Source organism: Uloborus diversus, chromosome 6 (assembly GCF_026930045.1).
Source record: "Uloborus diversus isolate 005 chromosome 6, Udiv.v.3.1, whole genome shotgun sequence".
NCBI lineage: Eukaryota > Metazoa > Arthropoda > Arachnida > Araneae > Uloboridae > Uloborus > Uloborus diversus.
In genome coordinates this window covers 45,714,532-45,730,186 of record NC_072736.1, presented here as the reverse complement: position 1 = coordinate 45,730,186, position 15,655 = coordinate 45,714,532, and the positions used below count along the sequence as shown (strand labels likewise).

The 15,655-nt window shown below is 30.7% G+C and overlaps 1 protein-coding gene across 1 annotated transcript in view; it reads right to left on the bottom strand.

Annotated features, from left to right (window-relative positions):
- Positions 1-15,655, bottom strand: part of LOC129225117 (crooked neck-like protein 1) — a 35,108-nt gene that overhangs the window by 7,389 nt on the left and 12,064 nt on the right. Inside the window, exons 6-12 of the mRNA XM_054859678.1 lie at positions 14,318-14,559; positions 13,340-13,518; positions 10,460-10,621; positions 9,041-9,169; positions 7,098-7,316; positions 5,818-5,964; positions 1,069-1,263 (exon numbers count right to left, since the gene is read on the bottom strand). Coding sequence (XP_054715653.1) covers positions 1,069-1,263; positions 5,818-5,964; positions 7,098-7,316; positions 9,041-9,169; positions 10,460-10,621; positions 13,340-13,518; positions 14,318-14,559 — 1,273 coding nt within the window. The remainder of the gene's footprint in view (positions 1-1,068; positions 1,264-5,817; positions 5,965-7,097; positions 7,317-9,040; positions 9,170-10,459; positions 10,622-13,339; positions 13,519-14,317; positions 14,560-15,655) is intronic.

Sequence of the window (15,655 nt, the reverse complement as noted above, 5' to 3'; positions counted from 1 at the left end):
ACATAGGTTGACCTCTCTGTACTCTGAACGCTCTGTAATATGAAAACCCCAGTATTATGAACACTATTTTGAATTCCCGCTCAATCTCTACCTCTCTATATACTGAACATGTTCACAATTGGTGCTCTGGAATTCCTTCGAATCAAATTGGAAAGCCTAACCCTATCTCAATGATAAAAGGGCATGAAGGGGGAGATGGAGAGAGGAAGAAGAAAAATGATTTTCCTGGATATTCCTGCATCACATAAAGCCATTCAACTGAGCAATATAAGCCTGAAGTTTCTGCCCTTGAACTGTATTTCAAGAATCCAACGATTGCATCAAGTAATATTCAAGACCTTTTAGGTAAAATGCGGCTGAAAATCACTAGGAAACATTTTTACTAGTAGGATAACACGAACCTTGCATGAGAATACACAATGCAAAAACAGATTAAGAAAAAAAAAATTTCTCTGAGGGAATTGTACCAATGGCTGTATTGTAATATTTTATTGTTGAATGTTATGTGAAACTTTTTAAATTAAAAAAGTAAAAAGTAAATGCAAGAGTTTAGGTCCTACTAAGTTGAATTAAACATTGCACTAGCCACCAATAAAACATTTAGCTCCTCTATCTCAGTAACTGCTATAGCTCACTAGGCAAAGTACTGACATAATACATTAACGCAATAGAATAAATATACATGCATTTTCCAGTCTCTAGAAACAAAATACTGCAGCAATATTTTTTTGCCATATTATTTAATGTTCTTAACATATAAAGTAGTTTTTCATACTTATAACCCATCTAAAGCAATTACCATATTACATTTATGTCCTAATACATTTACTCAATTCTTTAGTACACAAGTCAGATGCAAATATTAATATATATACAAGAAAAAAAAGTCAAGTTTTTAAAGAACACATAATGACTACAAATAAAATGACAAATCTTAAAGCTGTTTAAGATTTCCTTAAAAGTTTATTAAACAACATATTTTTTCCATTTTATTTTCAAAACTGAATAAAGAATTCATTAACATTTGTGTTTTTATGACTTGGGAAAAGATTATGAAAAAACACTAACCTTAACGTGTTGTGTCCTCTCTAGAAGTCGTTCATACAATTGTCTTGCTAAATCATATTGCTCTTGCTCAATCTCAAAATCAATATAAGCTTTCCATATAACCTCAGGCATGTCAAGTCGGGGTTGGTTTATTGCTATTTCATAAATTGCTCTAGCTCGTTCAAAGTCACCGAGAATAGTCTCGAGCTCAGCAAACTAAAATGTGGGAAAGAAAAAAAACTATATTTAGAAATCAAAAGAAATATGGAAACAAAGTTACAATACAGATACTTAAACATCAATCAAAGCAATTGCATTTTCAAGATTAATACACTTGTGGTCAAAAAAAATTCCCTGACTTTTCCAGGTTATTTTTTAGAAAATTCCAGGTTACTCGCTTCATTCAAAATTAAGTTTAAGTAACAATATTTTCAAAATACTTAAAATTGTTTAATGAAGCAATGTGTAAGAACTGAAACTTTTCCCACTTGCAAATTAAAAAAAAAAAAAAAAAACTTTGATTTTTTTTTTTTAAAAATTTCTTACAATTTAAGTTTTTTTAAATTTATTTTTTAACATTTTGTTTAAAATTGTTTTTATTTGTTTACTACTTGTTGAAAACAAAGTACTTTCAACTTATTTTAGCATTCTTTGATGCCACATATCATGCATATTAGCGTTTTGCTGTAATTGTGCAACAATCTTTTCTCCGCTTTTGGTTTATAATTCTTTTTATTTTCTTATTAGTATGTAACACAAAACATATTGAGCAAAAATTTTTCAGTATAATTATGATTAACTTGTTGCATCGATGGACCATACAATACAATGCATAATAACAAAAATCAATAATCATAGGCCAATGCCAATAATCATCATTGTTTTTTCTTTTGCATATAAAGGATGCTTACATTAAAATCAAAAATTTTCTTTTGCAGAAAATAATTATTTTTTAAAAACTTACAATTAATTGCACATTTATTTTCAAGTGTTTACATGGAGATCCAATAATGTTTTTGCAAATTTATGTCTATTTCGATCTTGCAATTGACCAAATATGGTAACTAAGTAAAAAATAGAGGATAAAAAAGATAATAAGTAGATTTTTGAATTTGTAGCATTAAAGTAGTTATAAATAATTAATAATCCTTAAAAAACTACAATTAAGACAAAAAAAGTTTTTAGCACATGAGCATCTAAATCAATAAGAAAAAAAAATGTTCTGGAGATAAAATTTCGCATTTTTTCAGAAAATAATTACTATTTATCCGGGGAAAAAGGGCACATTTGCGTTGTTATCAATAGTTTGCATTGTAATAAACATCCAATGCCATTTTCGGAAACTTACTAGTTAGGCACTTAAAAAGTCTTGTGTACTGCCATCTTGGGAATGACCAAATATGGCAGCTACGATAAAAATTAAGAGATAATTTTTTGAATTTGTAGCATAAAAACAATTGAAAAATAATAAATCTTTGTGAAACTACAGGGTGGCGACAGGAACTGTGAAAAAAAGTTCCCTGACTTTTCCCTGATTAGGTTCACCAAATTTCCCTGAATTACGTTACCAATGATAATGTTTTCTTTCTTTGCTCTGCTTGAAATCTATTGTATGTTTGTATAAAATGCAGTATTTTAAACGTTTTAAGTTGTGTAAAGTTGTTGAACTAAAGATATTTTAAAAAGATGCTACTTTTTTAATAAAATGGTTTTAAAAAACATATCAAGTCAATTTTTTTTTTGGAAAAAATCCCTACAAAACAGTGTATTAAATTTTTCTACATGGAAAGATTATAGAAAATTATAAAAAAAAAAAACTTTACTTCCAGGAACCACTTAGCATAAGAATTTTAAGAAGCTATTAAAATTACTCTTAAAAACATGTGTATTTATGATAGAACTAAAAAGTAATTGAAATTATTTTGAACTAAGTTTTCAAACAGTATAATAATTGTTGCAAGAATAACAAGTAATAGTGAAAGAATTGAAGTAATGTAGTTGTTCTTATATAACTAATTGACATATTTATGTAAAACAGATGAAACCATTTGACATCCATTCATAGGGAGCTTTTCTCTAATCAAGAACATAGGTTTTAATGAATGAATACAGCATTTTAACAATAAAAAAATAAAGATATTTACTTAAGTACACAAGTTAACTTTATTTTAAATGATTTCAGTATGTAACGAAAAAAAATCTTAGATTGCTTTTGTAACAAACAACTTTGAAATGCAAGAAAAAAAAAATCAATTATTTAATTTCAAAATATATAAAAGAAGAATACAACTCGGTTATAAAATTAAAGAATCCCATAATTCTGAAGAAAAGAAAACCTTTATAATCTGCGGTGACAAAAAATAGTATAACAGCAAAAAACAAAGTTTTTTAATTGAAAGTTCAATTCTAGCAATTAAATTAAAAATGCGAAGAAGTAATAACTTTTAAGCTTTTAAGGTCTTAATTCAAAAACCAAAGATTTCTTCTTGAAATCGTGATTACAGTACACTAATTACTTCGAGACAATGGAATAAAGGCAAAGGAGTTAAAGTATTAAGGAAGGCTTCCTCTTTGCCTGTATGGTTGTTTATATTACGTAGCATTGAAAGCGTATAAGAAAATTTCAAGCTAGGTAAAATAAACAACCTAACAGACACAGAAGCAATCTTAGGAAGTTCTCCTTTGGTTAATAAGTAAGATTCATACTTTGACGTTGAGGAAGAAAGATGCACAAATATGCGGCAGTGTATAATCGCACCTCGTAAATTTAACTTTTTTTTTTGAACAGATAATTGGCGGAAAATGCGTACGAAATTAGTGTACTTAATTTTGTAAAGCAAAAAATTTTTTTTCTCTTCATAAAATCGATTTTCCCTGATTTTTTGTTATTTTTTCAAAATTCCCTGATATTTCCCTGACTTTTCCTTGATCTCCCTGATCTGTCGCCACCCTGAACTACAATTCAGTTGAAAAGTTTTTAGCAAAAAAAAGCTAAAAAAACTTTTTAATAAAAAAACGATTTTCCCGATTGATCCTACCATCCACAGGCTTGTACTTTAGAAGCAGTAAATTGTCTTCTTCCCGATTGAGTTTGTGCATAATTCTTGCTCACTCTAAGAATTTTTTTCTTGAGAATTATTGAGGGGCAAAAATGACATACGCGGAAGTTTTTTTTGGGTTGCCCTTTTTTTAATTGCCAGCGTCATTTTGCATCAAAACTTTTACAATTTTTTTCAGGAAACATCGATAAAAACGAATATTAGATCTCATGGTACAAAATTCCCTGGGAAAAAAATTTTTTTGGGCAAAATAAAAAATTTCCCTAACATTTTTAACTGTGTCATTTTCCCTGACAATTCCAGGTTTAACTGGAGTGTAGGAACCCTGATTAGCTTTTGATCAAATTAATTGTAATACAATTTTGCTACATAATCTCACAAATACAATTCTTCATAACAGAGTAATGTTTCAAAGATTTCTCTAGTTGCACATCCACATATAGAATACATACATTCATGCATATACATACAGTTAGCAGTGATGTTTCCATCAATTTTTCTGAGGGTATACTTCCCGTAATCCATTATGTACAATATGCGTATGCGGTCATATACATAATAGGTCCAGAAATTCTTGAGGGTATAACCCAAGGGTTATAGAGTTCCAGGTTTTCCATGGAGAAGAAAATAACTAGTAAAATTAAAGTTTCATACTGGCAAAATTAAAGTTTCTGCTATTATATGCGCTTGGCTTTCTGAGTGTTGTTTCATTTTCACTCTCAAAGAAGCAAGTTGGTTTATTAAGTCTTCAAGAAATATAAAGAAATTAGGTTACTTGTGAGAAAATGTGGTTAGCATAAATCTATTATTTTTGCTTCTAGAAAATTTTAAAATGCAATTTGGGGGGGGGGGAGAGAATCTGAATTATAAATGAAAATTTTTGAAGCTTGAGAAAATTCACTGTGTGCCTAAAAAATGTTTGAGAGCATGTGGCGTATGGGAACACCCCCGACAGTTAGCTCATTATTCCTGCTATTTAATGTTCAAATTTAGTGAAATGGAGAGATTGCAGATAATTAAGCAATGGCCCCATAAACTAGGTCAGCCTTTCTTAATTTCTTTCATAAGCGGAACCCCTTTTTGAAGTTCACTTTCACCATGGATTCCATGGTTTCCTTCGATCATATAGTTAGAAAATGAAAGTTATTTTAAATAATATTTATTGTCTTCAAACATTAGTACATTAATTTTTCTATTGCTCATAATGGTAAATTCATTTTGTTTATTTTTAGAAAAATTTGAAACATTACCAAGCACAAAAGCATAAAATGTAAATGATCAAAAAAGAAAAGAAACACATAGGTTTTGAACATGTATTTACATATTTTTTTTGCTTCAAAAGTTCAAACCCATTTAAAGTTTCATCACCAACTATATGAAACCTAACCAATAACTTCATTACAGTTTCATTCGTAACTAACAATAATCATATGTTTTTACCCTTAGTATACAGCGGAAATGCAGAAATCATAGTTCATCATAATTTAGGAAATAAAGGAAGAGTGAAGTATAAAACTGAAAATATTATACACTTATCTGTTACGTTCAACAGGAGACCATACAAGGTGGCAATAATTTAAAAATATGTACTGCAATTTTTGTTGTATGACTGCGTGGAATTCTTAGAACACACACTCGCATAGAAAGCCCGACATTAAAAAAATAACAATAAAGTTTAGCTTATTGATATATGAAAAAAACTGATATTTACTTTCATCCAAGTAGTACAATTTTCGGGAGAAAACTCTAGGAACTTTTGGTAAAGAATACGACATCTGTCAAATTCTCGTAACTGTATCTCCAAATCAATATAGCCACGGAAAAGTTTATCCTTCGGACACATCCCTATAGCTTTACCCTGAAATAACATACAAAGTTATGGTAAGAAAACGTTTACAATTTTAATGCCTTTGTTTCTGATTAAAATTTTATTTTGTCAACATATATTGGTCGATAATCATAATATATATCCAATATTTATTCTGAAAATATCATGATCAATCATTGCACAAGGTCAAAACTTAGGAAGTTGAAAGAAAAATTGGTAAGGTTTTATTGCATTGTTAGGGAAATGGAAATTTTAAAAATAGGAAAAAGAAATAAACATATTTAAAAAATGATGAGACACACACAATTTTCATACAGTGTATGAAAAGGTTTCGTTTTGCAATCGTTTTATCATAGGGACTTTTCTTAAAATCTAGCCACTGGAAAATCTCTTTTTTGGGGAATTTTGTTGTTTTGATGAAAAATTGGGAGATATTTACTTCATTAGCAAGTTTGGAAGAAGCCATCAAAGCTCAGAAGTCCATCAAATGAATCGAGCAAGTCCGTAGCTATGAAAAGTTACAAATGAAGCTTAATTGTACTTCATGTTTTATCATTCTTCCCCACCTCTCAAACCATTTAAATTTTTCAATGACCTCATATTTGGCTAAAAAATAATAATTCAAATTAATTATACATTGAAAGCCCTATCCTTCACTTTATCATATTACACACAGGCAAAAAGAGTGACACAACTCAAAAAAAAAAAAAAAAAAAAAAAAAGCAAAGGAGTAACACAAGGTTATATGCAAGAGTAGTTTTGAGTAATTTGGTCAAATATTACAATATGTGCAAAAAATTTATAATGTAATGTTTTAGTTGTCTAAATTAATACTGTATACTTAAAGTTATTCTTTTAAATTAGGAAATTTTAATGATGTGTCACTATTGATTATATCATTTTTATGCCATCACGCATCTGTTGTGCAAGCCAGCTTTGTGCATCAAATTTATATTCTAAATCAATAACTAGTAAGTTTTTTCAAATTTACAGTTGTGTCACTTTCCTCGCTGGGGTGCAACATACATCAATAATGCTACTTTGACATGCATTACCACAGTTAAAATACACATAATTCGTTTTGCAGCCCCCCCCCTCAAATTTAGAAATGAGAAAAAAAAAAAAGAAAGAGAAAGAAAGAAATTGTAGTTAAAATAAATTACCAAAAGTTTTCTTGCAGCCGTTAAATTTTTCTCTCTAATTTCATATTGTGCAGCCAAAAGCCAAACCTTTGCAAACGTAAATACCTTGTGAGGTATGATATTCAAACATGCGAGATAGACTTCTCTTGTTTTGTCTTCTTCAACACCTTTCACAGTCAACTCTTCATACAGTGCATAATTTATCCAGAGATAAATATATCTTCTCCAGTACCTTTTTTCCTGAAATCAAGCAGCTTCATTATTTTCAATTTAGTTTTGAAATTCTAAAAGAAAAAATGTCTGCATCTCAAATAACTAAATGTCACAACTTCATGCATTAAATCAGTAAAATTAATGACTCCACAAATAAATTTATCAAACATACATATACAAACAATTAGGGGTGTACAATATTTTTTAATGAAATGCCGCTCACAGTTACAAAAGTCAATTTTCAAAATACAACCATGACCCATTTACATCATGTAGTCTTTATTATTTTCTTTGCAATGGGTAAACACAACATGTGCGATGATAAATTGTAATTATAGATAAAGAGAAGAAATTGGCCGTACCATTGCGTTGTGAAAAACCCAAAAACATTAAGCTAAATATCTTTCCTGCTGCAAATAAAATTTAGAGGAATCCGGAAGTGACATGCAAAGCACCCGGGGGAAGCACATAGGAATATCACAATTGAAAAAAACTTAGTATATGGATTATGTGAATAAAATAGGGCGAGCAAACCCAGGACAATTTCGAAAAGCATTTTTAAGACAAAAAGATTAAAAGACATTATAGGGGCGAGTTAAGACATAGAAAGGGGCTTTGCAATTTTTACCAGACTCGATGCTGCATGGAGAAGAAAAACACAAGGGACACTAAATCAAAAAACAAACTTACCCATTTGGCAGAAATATTCATTTAATCTGGAGAAACTTCACATTACAAAAACACAAAAGTCGTAGTTGATCAATATCTAAAATTCGGTCAAAAAAAAAAAAGATAAAAAGTTCAATTTCCAAATGGGGCGGCATACAGGCTGGCATCACCATCAACTTGAGTGAAAGTGCAGGTGTTTAAAGAAACGAGGCCGAAGCAGCTCATGCAATGCACAAAGATAAACAGTTCATCGGAAACTTGCATTTGAGGCAAGACAATCCTCGCTGGTCAGCGGGGGCGAAGGTTTTTCAGTAGCGGCCTTCTGCGTTCATTGTAGCAACATCGTTAAGGGGTCTGAACCAAGCAAGGGCCGCGGGAGTCAAAAACCCATCTTCTGATGCCAATGGACATCTTCCAAAGTCTTTTTTGGAGCGCGGTGAGCTGAAGTGGCCCGCAGAAGGAAAAAGATGATATCACTGCAGAGAACTCTCTAGAAAACCTCTCCAGTTTCGAGGTGTCAGGGCTTTTATAACCTCTCAAAAATCTACAAATGCTGTTGCCAATTTTATCATCGCTCAAGCAGAAAACAATTTAATCCAAATCTGGGGAAGAAGAAGCATTGGAACTGGGTCAATGCCCAGAGCGTTTCCTGTTTACAGCAAATTCACGATCAAGGGTGGCGAATGTCGCATTCCAAGCTGCTTTAAGACATGCGAATAAGTGGTAGTTATCTAAAACGGATATTTAAAAGGAACCAATTTGACCGATTTTCCAATTTAAACTTTTTAAGATCTGGTTATTTGTCTTTTAACACATGAATTATATGTATATAATATAAAAACTTGACTAATACATTTCACAAAGAATGAAAGGGCATTAAAAAAAAGGTATAAGAATGATTTAATTAAAAACAAAACATGTCCCAACATTTCAATATATCATAAAACATGTTGTGACAACGTGGAAAAACTTTTATACCCATTAATGTTTTAATAAGGTATTCTCCTTTTTTTTCTAACTGTCAAACATTTTCCTAAGGTTAAAATAGTTCAAAGAACAAGATTCAAAGAAAATATGCTTACTTTCTTTATAGGCACATTTGCAATTGCTCTCTCATACACCTCTCTTGTTGCTTCAATACTGCTTTCACTTTCCATTAGTCTCAAATAGTCAAACCAATTGTCATAGTTTAAGGGGTTATTCTTTGCTTCCTAAAATATACAAATATCATTATTACATGAGCATAATTAGAGTGAATTTTAATGACTATGAGTTTTTTTTAAAATTCTAATTCTATATATACAATATTGAAACACAACACAAAACTATTTTTTAAAGAGTAAAAAAAAATTATCACTATAAGGCAGTATAGGAATGAGGAATTCAAAAATACAATATGTTGAGTGTTGACAACAGTAGTAGAATTTTTTTCAGTTGTCTGCCACAACAATTAAAAACCCCAAAAATAGTCTATAATGTAAATCAGCATTAGATTAGCCATAACATTTATTATAAATCATCCAGATACCTCAGGACAACATGTTGCAAAACTTTAAAAAATAAACATAGGCTAAAAAGCTTCAAAGTGGGAAATGGAGACACAGCTGCCAGAGCTGGTGCTTTTTGACCTCTCAGCTACTGAAGATTTCTGTATAGATTTAAGCATCCTTTTTGTTTTTACTTTTGCTTGCTCTTTCATTCTGAACTGCATTTCTCTACTAAAAAGGCAGATTCATGCAGAAAGCAATAAAAAAAAAAAAAAAAAAAAAAAAAAAAAAAAAAAATCCAATTCAAAAATAGTCTGAAGATGTCCTCAAGAATTTGTGACAGGCCTCAGCATCACACTGTTTCTGCTATCAGGATGTAGACATAATTAGATGATGGTTACATATTTTGCCTTTCCTTAACAAAGATATTTAATTTAGTCATAACTTTTAAACAATATTTAAAACAGAAGAAATAAAATGTGTTCCTTAACTACGTATTACTTTAATGCATTTTGCTAGTACACTTCTTTTTACATAAAACTTAACTTGAGCCATCATAATACTTACTAGTCCAAATGACCTATCTTTTATTCTGAAAATTGCTAAATATTTTATACAAGGCATGAAATCAATTTTTAGCTTTTCATGTGTCTAAATTAAAGTTATTGCTTTGCCATTTGCTTTACAAGAACAGGGGAGTGCACGTAAATTTTGGGGCCTGTCACAAATGATTTTTACGGGCCCGCTACATATTGTATACCCCCTATGTCACAACATATATTTCACCCCTCATTTCAGAAATGTTGGTCCCTCTTCAGGCTCAGGCCGAGCCGTCAACAGATCTCCCTTCTCCCCCCTGCACAAGACGACAACAATTTCTAAATAACATTTTCAGTTTTTCATCAACTAACACATTTGCAATTTATTACCTATGTAAGTATTTTTCATTTGAGAAAATGTTTATAATCTAAAAAAAGTAGATTTATTTAAAATAAATAAAAATTATTTTTTTACCTCTTCATATTGATATTTTCTTCGACTAACAATCACATTTTCTATCCCTGTTCTATCTCCATACTTTTTTTCATGAATGGTGTAGTTCTTAAAAAGCTCCTGTGCTTTTTCTTTTGGGATCTTGTCTAAGGCATATTTATATATCACTCTTACACGGTCATGCTAAAAAGGCAATTGAAAGTATGTGTTAAAGAGATACAACTTGAATAAAAAAACTTTTTACTTTATCATCATCACAAACAATCAAAAGCAGTTTGAAGGTTAAAAATAAAGTTTTATTAGATTATCAGGGCCATAGACGCAGTTCACAAAACACCATCGCTAGTCATACTTAAAGAATGAGGTACTATCTGCCATAACATAGGCATAGAACCCAAAGAGTCCTTACTTCTAGTGACAAGCATGAAGCAAAAAAGGTTGAAATATTTCTGAAAAAAAAAAATCCGTAGAAATGTACTAAAATATTTTTTAAAGCTAAATTTAAGAAAGTAAAAGGTAGTTGGTATGTTTCAAATATTTCTGTAGGGGAGGTAAAAACTTTCCTAAGGCAGACAGACGCCTTAGAAAATGACCGCCCTTACTTTTACAAAAAAGATAATTGTCTAAACTGATTTTAGAGAAAAGAGTACAAACTTTTATTTCATAACTTCACTACTGAATTATACTACATTTTAGTGCATTCAATAAAATTTAGCTGTTTTATGCGCCGAGTTTAAAATTATTTTTTTTTGCAATGCGAATTTTAGAGTGCATGTAATAGTACTTTTGAATATTTTTTCCAAGGCTACATCATTGGGCTCATTTCTTTTCTTTTACTTTTGGCGGAGTTAAAATATTTAATTTAAATGAAAAGGCAACATTAATTATGCTTTTTGTCCATTTATTTTAAGTATCTTTCTCATTTTAACTCTAGCGTCAATGACTGGGTACCAGGTACCTTTTTGCGACTTTTATCATAATTTTTACCCTTTTTAACTAAGTCTTGGTAAAATTGCTTTTGATCCTTGTTATTTAGATGAATCTGAACTAAAGAAAGTTGTAACCATGTTTTCAGAAACATTTTTCGGAGGAGTTTTTAAGCATTTAAAATTTGTATACCTATATTCAATAACCGGGTACCCATTACACTGCACATCAAAAATACCCCTTCAAAATGCTCCTGACCCCATTTTCGATGATTCTCATATAAGATGAGCCCTAGAATCAAAATATGACCACCATTTTCCTTTGTCACTCTTACCTCTTTTGATATTGCCCCCCCCCCTAATTTTATTCAGTTTTAGGCAGTTACATAGCACTTTGATAGGGGAAACGGCATTGTATATTCACCATTAATGTTCTTCTGAAGGGTTAGAGAAGTGTATAGTTCAAAAGCATGAACATTTGTAACAAGTTGGGACAATCAAGCAAGTGCCCCCCCCCCAATCTAAAAAATCCTCAGAAATGAGTTTTTTTTTTTTGATAAAGGTTTGTTTTTCAAGTTTTTCACTTATTTTCATGATGTAAAACCAAAGTATTGGACCAACTTTCCACGCCCGAAATTTTTTTAACGCTGTAAAAAAAATTAAAATTAATAAACACTTGAAAACATTGCATATTACATAGGAGTCACAATGCAGATCTTAGATGCAATTTCAGAGAGCACCGCACCCATTGTTTATCACCATTTGATCAAATGCTTCGAAATTATTGAAGCATTTGATCAATCGTGTCAACGTCAGATTTTGTTTAGCTATGAAACAAAATAGTTGTAACTTTTGGTTGCTCCAGAGTTGCTTCTGTTATGATGTGAAGTGGAAAACAATATTATGGCTTATATGAAAAATTATCATATAAGCTTTGTGCTACAATATGATTAAAGTGAAAAACAACGTAAATAAAGCACAAATATTGGAGAAGATACAGCATACAGCTATTTCAAGGCTACAATGGAACCTCTTCATCAGTGCAGAAAGCTCAACCAGGTTGAGCTTTCTGCACTGATGAAGAGGCTCCATTGTAGCCTTGAAATAGCTATATGCTGTATCTTCTCCAATATTTGTGCTTTATTTACGTTGTTTTTCACTTTAATCAATATTATGGCTTATTTTCTTTTTGTTGATGTATGAACATTGTTACATCGTCAGTGATACTGAATTAGTAACTTTGTGTTTCTCGAGATATAGACAATATTTCAGCTAGAATATATGACCAGTCTTTTTTTCTTTTCTTTTGAGCATACCTACGAATGTTGGATGGCATGACAGCAAAGGTTGAGCAAGTGATAGTGAAGATAAAAATTACAGATAACATTTTGTAACGCAATGGGCCACATGTATGAGCTTCGTAGGCCCCATATGTGGTCCGCGGGACGTAAGTTGAACATCACTGGTATAAACAAATAAAATATTATAAATTCACTATGAAATACCAAAGCCTAAAACCTAATGCATCCACTATTACAAAAAAAAACAAAAGAAACATTTTTTCTAACAGACCATTTAGCGTGAAAAGTAAATGTAAAGCGCTGGAAAAAACAATAAGCTATTTTGTTTTTTGGTAAAAACAGGATATACACATTTCCCAAGATAAGGGTGGAAGAAAAAGTTCCAATTAAATAGAAAAAGTGTCAGAAAAAAAAAAAATTCTGCTCTAAATCTTTAAAATTCAAAATGGGTACCCGGGTACCTGGTTATTGAAAGTAAAGGAAAAGTTTGGTCATTGATGCTAGGGTTAAGCATGTAAAATTTAAGCAGACAACACTGGGTGTCAATAGATTAAGAAAAAGAAGAACATTTAAAATTTGAGTAAAGAAATTAATAGATATAGAAAAATACAAATGTGCTATGCATTTTATTTTAGAACATAATATTTATCAAGTAAAATGCAAAGTTAGCTCACTTCTTTTTGATTTTCTTCAAATTTGGCAAATGCAACAAATAATTTTTCATCCATATATTCTTCACCATAAAATTCAACGGCACGCTCATAAACAGATCTAGCTCTAGAAATGAAACCATTTGTTTCTTCAAACCTTGCATACCTAATCCAGTTTTTAACCTCAGGATGAACAATGACGAGTAAATAAAGTTAAGGAAATTAATCATCTGCATTTTTTAAAAAAATATAAGAATGATTTTTCCAAAATGAATGCAAAAGGCACAATAGCATGATTGAAAAAAGAATTGCATGCACATCTATAAATCTTTTTAGCAAAATTAATGGCTTCATTGACTCTGAATCATCAAGTTACACCTAATAACCAGGTGAGGCAAGTATACACTTGCAATGGCATTGCTTGTACGGGCGGAAAAAAGAAAAGCAGAAAAGGAAAAAAAAAGTTATTTTAACAAATGAGACAATTTGGCAAAATCAAAAATTTTGTGAAACAATTCACTGGTGTACTACTTAAAAATTCTTAGTGAAAAAATCCCTAAGCAAATACTACATCAAGTAAGAAAATAAAACAGTAAAGGAATTAAGCATTACAGGAAATTGTTTTAATTCAAATGAATGCAGCACAATTACGTTAAAATTTCTTTTTAATGATAAAAACCTTGTAAAGTCTATTTTAAAGTCTGCTAATTTTTATGAAACATTAGTTTTTGCTATAGCAAAGTCGTGTTATGCTCAAAAGTTCTTAATTAGAAACCGAACCCCACTTTTCCCGAAAGAACAGGGAAAAAATTCCCCATATTATGCAGCAGCATTACATAAATTATGCATAGAAGAATGTTCTTTTTCCTGGTATGATACCTATATTAGTATAGATATGGCCAGATAGAATGTCAAAAGTATGTCTTTTAAGTGACACGGTTTTGTAAAAAAAGATTTAAGTAATTCATAAACTACAGCCAGCATTAATATAGTAAAGGATATAACGCTCATAGATGTGTCGAGCAAGATCAATTTCTTTAAATCTAAGCTCAAACTTAATGTAAGTCAACCAAGCTTGCTCATGAGGCTCCCATTCCATCCATCTTTCAAATATTTGTCTTGCTCCAGCAATATTATCCAGCATTTGTTCCATATAAGTGTACTTGTACCAGAATTGGTTAACACGAGGGAGGATGGTAACAGCACGATCGAATATGTTGCGAGCATGATTTACTTGCCGATGTCTAGAGAGAGAAAAAAAAATCTACTAGAAAATAACCTTTTGTACAGTTAATACATCAGATTTAAGAACTACATAAAAATATATATATTGTATACATAAAAATATATATTGCACACACATAAAAATTAAACATAAAAATCTATATTTTACAGTACATATTTAACGCTTGAGCAAGAAAAAAAAGTACTTCATGGAAAACATAGAAAGCAATTAAATCCATAAAAAGCAATGACTTATGCAATAAACTTTTAAAACATTTTAATTCTAACACATCACAAACGGGCAGGGTTGGCAAAAACCCGGGGGTTTTTTTTTAAAAGCCTATGGACCCAGGTTTTTTTCAAATAAAACCCAAAAAAACCCAACTAAAGCTGGGTTATTTAAAAGAAATGTGGGTTTTTTTGTCTTTTTCTAGGGAAAATGTGGGGTACTTGTAGCATATTGTAGCGTAAGTATATGGACAAAGCACAAAAAATTGTCTTGGGGTAAAAAAAGCTGGAAAATTCAGCGTTTTCTGAAGAAAAGTATAAAAGACGACAAAACCCAAGAATGGTGAAGTTTCAGATTTTTTAGTTTCCATAATTACCAACAGCTAAGGCAAAGTTACCTCTCAAGTGATAGAATCTATTGTTTGTTTGTTTGTTTTTAATTACTACCTACACTTTTTTTTGCATTTTACTTTATTGTATTTCATTTTGTTATGCAAAACTACTGTAGAACCTCAAGTAGTTTAAATCCCTTTTTACTGAATTCCAGCTTAATCAAGACATTTCTTTGAATTTATGTTGCCTGTTTTTCTATGTATGGAGTAGGAAATATTAAACTTTTTCGTAAGATAGAAAATACTGTACATCCTATTCTGTTCGACCGTTTGTAAAACCTGTAAATTTCTAAAAAATATACCTTGTTTATTCGAGATTTGTGACGTGTTGGTTTGCAGAAAATAATTCACATGAAAGCCTTTTAGCTAGAGTAGTTTCCACTGTACAATCTACAAATATCGAAAAAATCCGACGTATCAGGACTTAGTCAAGATAATCTGAGTTATTTATTGACCAGTGAAAAGTTATATATATTTATTTAAAATCCTTGAAGTA